Here is a 9345-nt window from a genome sequence, read left to right as displayed (position 1 = left end):
CCTCTGTACCAGCAGCAATACAATGACCCAGGACAATTCTGAGGGATCTATGGTAAAGAACGCTGCCCACATTCAGAGGAAGGACTGCAGGAGAGGAAACATATAAGAAAAACAAATGCTTGAACGCATGGGTCGGGGTGGACAAGATTGAGGGTGTGGACTCGAAACTACCACACCAATGCAACTACCAACAATTTGGAAATAGGTCTTGATCAAGGACACATGACAAAACTAGTGGAAATGTGCATCGGCCATGGGTGGGGGGAGAGCGGGGGGTGAAGGGGAAAGTAAGAGCATGAATCATGTAACTATGTTAAAAATGAGTATTAATAAATGTTTAAATTTTAAAAAAAGTCAATAAAATGAAATGGTATGTAAATAATTTGACTGACATATTTTCATGTTCAATATCCATGCAATTGATTACCATACCTATTTTTGAGTCTTTTACCTGCTGTACCAAAGGTCTTGTTGAATTTTCAGAATTCCAATACTTCAACATTAACAATAAAGCTTTAAAAAAATGACCCTTCAAACACATAATAATATATAACTCCTCTGAGACAAAAGTGCTAACAACAACAAAACCGTACAATCTTTACATGGAATACGATTACTCTTACAAAGTTTTTAATGCATTTTTCTCAGCTTACCTGACCAGGCTTTTTGTTTGCAGCATTAGCAGTTTGTTCCAAAGATTTAGCCTTTTTCTTTTCTTTTTTCTTTTCTTTATCAGCAAACGTGCCACGCATTTTAGAAATTACATCAGAGTCTGTTTTTGCATACTGAATTCGCTGTTTTAATTTTTAAAAAAGATTGAGTATGTTATGATAGATGTCACCAATATTTTTGACTTCTTTACAAAAATAAGGTATTGTATGCTTACTTAAACACAGCATTTCTAAGAAAACCTTTATCACAATGAGAAAAATTTTTCTTGCCAAGTAAAAATAAGCATCACTGTAGTCTCATTTAAAAGGTATGTTCTAGGCTTGAATTAAACAATGTTATAGTACAAACATATTTAAAAGGGAAATTATGGTATAATCAGTCAATAAGTATTGCCAATAAGACAATCTTGGATTATCTGTATAATTTTGAGTATAAAATAGATTCTAAGGGTCCCTTTAAACAACAGAACACAGAAAATCATGAAAAGTTAGAAATACATATTTTGCCTTAGGCCACCCAGTTCAGATCAGTAAATTCTGTTTGCTCTGAGGACTTATCTTTATGGCATTTAAGTTCACTTTTCTAAAATAATAAAATTATCTTTTCCCTAAACCTTCTCCACATACTCATTACTAGAGAGGGTACCACTAACTTTCTTAGTCACATAGGCTCACAAATCTCAGTATCAATTTCAATCCTTCATGTGCACCCACCCCACATTATCAAATCTATTGCTAAATCTTGTTTCTACCTTCAAAGCACCTCTTATATAGTGTCTCCTATTCTCCACATACAGCCACAACCCTAGTTCAGACATATCCCTCATGGGCTACTATAAAAGTATTTTCTGATTCCTCTCCCTGCCTTAAGTCTCCCCTCTCCCTGCAATCTGTTCTCTTAAACTTCTTTGTATAGTACTTAAAGCTCTTCATTTCTTGCCCCTTTCTGCCTTTCTAGACTTCTTAAACTGGTATTTCTTCTTACTCTATGTTTCAGCTATACTGACCTAATTAAAGTTCCTAGAAAATGATATGTTTTGTGCTAAGTCTGTGCCTTTGCATGGCTGACCCCATGCATGGAATGCACCGTTATTTCTCTTCTAGGATTCCTGGCTTCTTTCAGGACTTAACTCACTTAACTCAAATTCAACCTAAAAGAAGCTTTTCCTTATCCTGCCTTGCTGCTAAAGTTTTCAGCTTTTCAGATTACCTTCATTTATTCTGCATGTTTTGCACATACTTATATATTTGTATGCTTTTTCCTCATCACAATGGATGCTCCTTAAAAGCAAGAGCTATTTTTTGCCTTTTTTCTATCCTCAATAAGCATTGAATCAATGCTTGCTAACTATTGACATTAATAAGATTAATCAAATTTGGGTGCACAGAGAATATAGCTGCCTATTTATGTTCATTTATTTATACACACACACACACACACACACACACACACACACGTCAACTAAAGTTACTCCCATTTCAAACTGCACAATTTCTAGTTAATAGCTATCTTTTTCACCAATAAATTATTACCTGCCTATTTAAAAGCCAAATATTCTGTCCTGGTCTGAGAAGTTGATGAGAAATTTAAAGTAGGTACAGTACTGTGGGAAAGAAGTAGAAGGTAAAAATAATGTCCCAAATTCCAGAAATTCTCTTTTCATACCACCAGTATAATATATTTGGCAGGACAACCTCTGGACTTGGTAAAAAGGGCTTTGGAAGAATCTGAGACTGTCATTAAATTTTTACATGTATTTATTCTTCATCCTTCCCAAGAATCTAATAATAATGATAACAACAATAGCAGCCAACATTTATATAGTGTATACTGGGTGGCAGACACTGTGCTAAACACTTTCAAATATAATCTCACTTGATCTTCATATCACCCTAGGAGGTGGGTACTAATAGTATTTCTATTTTACAGATAAGGAAATGGAAGCAAACAGACATTAAATGACTTACTTGCCCAGGGTCACAATAGCTAGTTGTCTGAAGGCACATCTGAAAACTCAGGACTTTGTGACTCCAGAGCAAGGCCTTTTGCTCTTCCCCTTAGATCACCTAACTTCCCTCAAAGTTACAACTTCATATTACCCCCTACTTCTAGAACAGAGTGTGACTAAGTATTCTTGTAACTGTTATCTTTTTTGCATGTTTAGGTTAGAAGGCAACAAAGACAAACTGAACTACTGTTGTTTTTCACACAAGATTGTTGATAAACACTGAGAATCATAAAAGATTTGAGCTGGAAGGTATCTCAAATCATTTAGTTCAATCTTCATTTTACAAATTAATAAACCGAGGCCTGGAGACTTATGCAAAATCATGGACCTAGATAAGGTCAGAGCTATGCCTAGAATCCATGTTCCTGTTCTACAAAAGGCATGCTCAGATGAAGGGACTAGAGATATTTAGCCCAGAGAAGTGAGTAGGGGAGAAGGGATAATGGAGGGGTGTACCAAGAGATATAACTGTCTTCAAGTATTTAGAGACGTGTCATATGGAAGAGGGACTATACTTATTCTCCCTGGCACTAGAGAGCAAAATTAGGAACAATGGGTAGAAGTTGCTAAGAGGCAAAATTTGATTTGATGGAAGGAAAAATAGAAAATAAAGCTTTTCAAAAGTAGAACAGGCAGCTTCAGGAGGCAGTGGCTTTTCCCCTTACTAGAGGGAAAAAGCAAAGCTAGATATCTGTTGGATGTTATGGAAGAGATTTTTGTTCAGTTATTATTTAGACCAGTGATGGGCAAACTTTTTAAAGAGGGGGCCAAAGGAAAGGATATGCTCATCTGTCAGTCTGTTTCTAAAGCAACTTTCAAAGTTTCATTGTATTGTATTTTACTCATTGTATTTGTCAGCTTAGGAATAATGTCACAAGGCTAGATAGAACATTTCAGGGGGCTGCATCTGGCCCTCTGGCTATAGTTTGCCCATCACTGATTTAGACTATATGGCTTCTGAGATCCCTCTTAATTCTGAAATTCTCTGCTAAACAGAATACAGGTAGAGTAGTAAGATAGGAAGGAGAGAAAGCAAGGATAAAAAAAATTCCAGGAAAATTTGAAAAAAGGAGATCTGGTCAGACAGAGATAGTCAGGAGAAGTTTCCCATGGACTATAGTGAAAAAAAAAATGTTGGTCTGACATTTCCATTAACAAGTAGCAAAATTAATGCACTTGGTTCATTCAATTTCTAGGAAACCTACAGATGGGATTGTTTTGGTGGGAATGAATTACACTCATTACCCATTCTGTCAGTCACAGAACAGATTTAGAGCTGAACTGACCAGGAGTCTTGTAGGTCATTTAAATTCAATCCTGCCATTTTACAGATTAGAAAAAATGAAGAGGAACATAGTTCAATGACTTGTCCAGGGTTAGTTAGGGATCTAGTAGCAAAACTAACATGTGAATTCTGATCCTCTGCCACTAAACCAAATATACCTGCTTCGCCTTACTCACTGAGTCACCTATCTGTTGCTAGCATTTTCCTCAACATCATCTCTCCAACCCACTCCTTTCTTTTCCCACAGATACACCTTCCTCTTGCCCAGACTCTGCAATATGCACACTAGTTTCCCTGCCCTCGTCTGTCTTCGCCAGGGGAACATCCTACTCAAACTCCAGTGGCTCCCTAGATAAGCTTCTCTGTTTAGAATTTAAAGCTTTTCATACCCTGGTTTCTCCTTATCTTTTAATTCCTCCCTTCCACACACTCTATGGTCCAGCCATGCTCTCCACTACCACACACGATGCTCCCTCTCCTTTCTTTGTGCCTCTGCAACTGCTCTTCCCTATGTCTAGAATGCTCTTTCAACCTCTACCTCAGATATGCCTCTTTCTGTAGGAGCCATAAAGTCAATTTTTTTTCAGGCGCCGTTTCAGGAGCGTGCACTGTGAGCACTATACGGCTCTCACAAAATTACATTTTAAAAAATGTGGTGTTTATGGCTCTCATGGCCAAAAAGGTTGCCAACCCCTGCTCTACCTCTTAGAATACCCAAACCCTTCAAAATTCAACTCAAATACTACCTTCTACAGGCCTTTCTCGTTCCCCAAGCTGCTAGTTCTTCTCTAAGATTACCCTAAATCTACTCTATACACCCCTCATATATACCAATTAATGTATACCCTATGTTCTCCATTAGAATGTAAGCTCCTTACAAGTATGTCACTTTTTCTTAGTATTCCCAGGGCCTGAGGCTAAACTACTAACATCTCCAAACCTGACGTTACCAAGCACAAAGACAGGAGTTCCTCTAATGACAGCCACACAGTTATAGTAAGTTACCTCCCATCTCTAGGTCTCAGCCTCCTTCCCTGACAAATTAGCAGATAAGAAGTTCTTGCCTTGAGGTCCATGAAATTCTTTTTAAAATATTTTGATAAATGTATTTTAATATAATTGAATTTCCTGGGAAGTTTTTAGATGGCTCAGTGGATTGAGAGCCAAACCTGGATAAGGGAGGTCCTGGGTTCAAATGTGACCTTAGATTACCTTCCTAGCAGTGTGATCTGGGCAGTCATTTCACCTCTATTACCTAGACATTACTGCTCTTTTGCCTGGTAACCAATACTCAGTATTGATTCCAAGATGAAAAGTAAAGAGTTATAAAATAATAATAATAAGTTTAGGATTTTTTTTATAATCCTATTTTATTTGATGCATTTAAAAGGAGCCAAGAAGTTTCACCAAACAAAATGACACAAAAAAGTTCAAGAATCTTTGGGATAGGTAATATTCCATTAAAAATGTTATGGTCCTATGATTTTCTCCCCCAACCAGGAAAATCACTGACAGATATAGACTATCTAACACTATACCAAGATGACTCTGAATCAGAGATATGAGTCCAATGAGAAGACTCTCACATAATTTAATTAGAAAAGAAATCTTTGGCCATTATTTCATTCTTGTTGAAAAGGAAAAATTTATCTCATTGTAAATGCTTTATATAAAATATTAACCTCTGCTCTTAAAATTAACCTGAAAAGCCCAATTATTTCCCATATTTACTTAACTAAACTTATCTGAGGAAAATAAGAGCCATCAGTGTCTTTTTTCTTCTGGAAAAATTAAATAAAAGAACCAGCATCTAAAAACATATCCCAAACATAAAAGTTTTTATCTCAAGTAAAGATCGTCTTAAGCAAATGTAAAACTCTAATACAATTTTAAGATCACAGGATAGTAGATTTATCTACAGCTGAAATAGACCTTAGAGGCCATCTAGTTCCACACTCTCATTTTGAAGATGAGCAATTGAGGCAAAAAAGAATAAGTTACTTTCCAAATCACACAACTAATACAAGTATGTGGGGGTGGGATTCAAACCCAGGTTTATTTAACTCCAGATCTAGACTCTAATTAGACTGCCTCTTCAGAGATAATAAAAAAAATTAAAAAGGCACAGAAAATGGAAGATACTGGCTAAAAAAAAAAAAAAAACAACAACTTACCATTGGTTTACCATAAAACGGAAAGCCCTGTAATTGTCTCAAAGCATTTGTAGATGAGCCAAGTTCTTTAAATATAACAAAAGCTTGCCCTCTCATCTTCATAGTCTTCAAAGCCACAATATCCACTACATGGCCAAACTGAGAAAAGAGGGCATACAATGATCTCTTCAGTTCTATGAAATATTAAAGGAGAAACAAGTTAACTATAAATGAAAAAAAAGTTGCAAAAAGCTAATAATAATATTACATACTCCATGAGCTACTCCCATCTTCTATTCCAAGCAAAGGAAGAATTTAAGCAATGAGTGCTTAATTTTGCTTTTGAACCTTTGCTCATTTTTTGGCTACCCTGCCAATTAAGACTCTCCCACTGAGAAAAGAACCATTACAATCGACTAGACAGTATAAAGATTTTGTAAGATAGAATAAATTCTGTCTCTGCACTTATAAGTTTCGAATAGCAACAGCAGGAGGCAAGTTGGCCTCGAAATTCAATTTGTAGTTAGTTCCAAATTGATGAAATTAGATTTGATGTACTTCTTCCTCTCTTTCAGAGATGGGGTTGTGTGGGTATGTAAAACTCCCTATACTCTCATGTATTTCCTGAAGTGTTATTTGATTTTGCTGAATTCTTTTACCCCCTCTTTCTTATATAATCTTTGTTACTTATAATTATTCACTAGACAGGTGAAAGGTAACGATATATTTTGAAATGAAGATGATATAAAATAAACAAATGACCTAATAGTCCAAGCATAGGAATAAGCAATTAGGGCGAGGGGGAAAAGATAGTTTAAAGAAACCTTGTTTGCATACAAAATCGGTGATTTTTAAAAACCAAAATTTTATGGAAAAAGTTTGAAAGAACATAGCTAATTTTGCTCATACCAAAATATTCATTCTCTAACAAGAAAAAAGCATAAAGAGTATAAGTAAACTTGGTTAACATAAATTGTAAGAATGAAAATAAAACTTTTTAAAAATGAGACCATTTTCACCAGTACACATGAATGAACATTTATTCCATACAAATGTATTTTGTGGTCAATTTCACTATCAATAGACCAAAGATATATAGTCTAAAGCTAGGGGCCAAATAGACACACAAAAACGTACCTTCTTTTTTTATTTTATCATTCATATTGTTGATATAAATTGTATGATTTGGTCTGATATCCATGTTTTAGATTAAATTTTAGCGAAACCTACAAAGAAAAAAAACTCTTTAAAAAAATAACAGTATAAAGTGGTGAGGCATTTGTACTTCTTTTTTATCTCATTTTACCTCAGTTGGTTTTTGCTAAATCAATCAACTAATCATCATTTGCTAAACTCCTGATATATACCAGACAATTAAGCTAGGTGTTTGAATAGTCTGAAGATATAAAGTGGAAGAATCCTCTACTTAGGAGCTTATCCAAGTAAATTAGGGTCATTTCATCTCATGCCTGGGATCTCTGAATTCAAAACAATCAGATACACTCCTTTTTTTTTTTTTTCTGATCACTCCCCACCCCTCCAAAGTAGGACCACACAGAAGACTGGAAACTAGTGAGTGGACAAGCACTAAACAGGTTTGAAAGAAGCAGTCCTCATCTATTTCCCATTCTCATAGTATAGGCCCCTGGTTCCCAGAGGCATAACTGGAGATTGGTAAATCTCTTGATTTACCCATCATTATCTCTGGCTGTACCTAGAACTCCTTCCTTCCACATCTCTCTCAACCTCTCTTAATTTCAGGGCCTTCCCTCAGCTAATTAACTCTTATTTATCCTGTATAATAGCCCACATTATTCATATTTGTTTGCAGTTGTCCCCCCTTTTAGATTGGAAGCTCCTTGAAGGCAGGGACTGATTTTGTCCCTTTTTGTATCCCCAGAATTTAGTACACTGCATTATAAATAGTAAGCACCATATAAATATTAGCTCTTATCATTATTACTAATTCTAGTGCCTTCCATCTGTTAATTATTTATCTTATACATGTGTTGTTTTGTACAGGCTTGCACATTCATCTCTCCCATTAGTTTGTAAACTCCTTGAGAGCAAGGACTGTCACTCTGGCTCTTTTCCTGTCCCCAGCGTTTAGCACAATACCTGGCACATCATGGGTGCTTAATATTTACTGATTAAGTGAGCTCCTCCTGGCTTCCCAAAAGTCCTGCTTAAAATTATTCTCGGGGGGGGGGGGGGGGGAGGGGGGAGGGGAGCTGGGTGGCTCAATGGATTGAAAGCCAGCACTAGAGACGGGAGGTCCTAGGTTCAAATCTAGCCTCAGACACTTCCTAGCTGTATGACCCTGGGCAAGTCACTTGACCCCTATTGCCTAGTCCTTACCACTCTTCTGCTTTAGGACCAATACAGAGTATTGATTCTAAGACGGAAGAGTAAGGGTTTAAGAAAAAGAAAAGTTACTGAATGATAGCGTGTGGATTGTTTCCCATTTATCCTGTCCATAGCTTGTTTGCACAATCTTTTCCATTAGAGGGTGGGCAGGAATGGCCTTTTGTCCCTTTTTGGGCCTTAGTACACCAATAGGCACATAAGAGGGGGCTTAATACTTATAGACTGGTGAAATAAACTAAGGGCAGCCTGGGTGAGGAGGCCCCCGACTGAGCTCAGAAAAGGAAGCATCTCTGTCCTGCGACCAGGGTCCTCCGCTCGGTAGGAAGCCTCAGTTCCAGCCACTTACAGGCGTGGACGAGACAGGAGCGAGGGGAAGAAAACAGCCCCGGGTCGCCCCCAGGGAAGCAGCGGCAGCTCTTTTAGTGAGAGAAAAAGGAGAGAAAAAAGGGACGTCCCCATCACCGGAGACCCCGGTCGTACCTAGAAGGTTTCAGTTGCCTCTCCCAATGCTCACTCCGCGCCGAAACACCGGAAGAGAAATGAGAGCCGCCGGAAGTGATGTACAAGGAGCCAAGAGGCTCAATCGAGCGCCGAGCACCGGATACATGGAGAAGTTGAGCGCCGAATCTGTGGATTCTCAGCCTGCCACTGATTTCCAGGCGTATCTGCGCAGGCGTTCAGCGTCTGGGCGGAATAGGGAATAGGGAATAGTGAAGCTTTTAAGGAATCGGGGACGGGGAAGCTCGGGCTTAGGGTGTTGGAGCGGCGGACAGAGAGAAGGGAGAAGTTAGAGAAAAAATGGGCAGCTAGGTGGCCCAGTGATCAGTTCAAATGTTACCTGAGACAAATGTCACCCTGAG

The 9345-nt window shown here is 37.7% G+C and overlaps 1 protein-coding gene across 1 annotated transcript in view; it reads right to left on the bottom strand.

The window, feature by feature from the left end:
* SNRPB2 (small nuclear ribonucleoprotein polypeptide B2) overlaps positions 1–9038 on the bottom strand; it is a 12104-nt gene extending 3066 nt beyond the window's left edge. The window contains exons 1-4 of the mRNA XM_044660723.1: positions 8966–9038; positions 7256–7344; positions 6140–6312; positions 654–794 (exon numbers count right to left, since the gene is read on the bottom strand). Of these exons, the coding sequence (XP_044516658.1) occupies positions 654–794; positions 6140–6312; positions 7256–7319 (378 nt within the window). The 5' untranslated portion in view covers positions 7320–7344; positions 8966–9038. The remainder of the gene's footprint in view (positions 1–653; positions 795–6139; positions 6313–7255; positions 7345–8965) is intronic.
* Between the last annotated feature and the right edge of the window lie 307 nt (positions 9039–9345).

This window comes from Gracilinanus agilis, chromosome 2, assembly GCF_016433145.1.
Source record: "Gracilinanus agilis isolate LMUSP501 chromosome 2, AgileGrace, whole genome shotgun sequence".
In the NCBI taxonomy this organism is placed as follows: domain Eukaryota; kingdom Metazoa; phylum Chordata; class Mammalia; order Didelphimorphia; family Didelphidae; genus Gracilinanus; species Gracilinanus agilis.
This window is presented reverse-complemented; position numbering and strand designations above follow the sequence as displayed.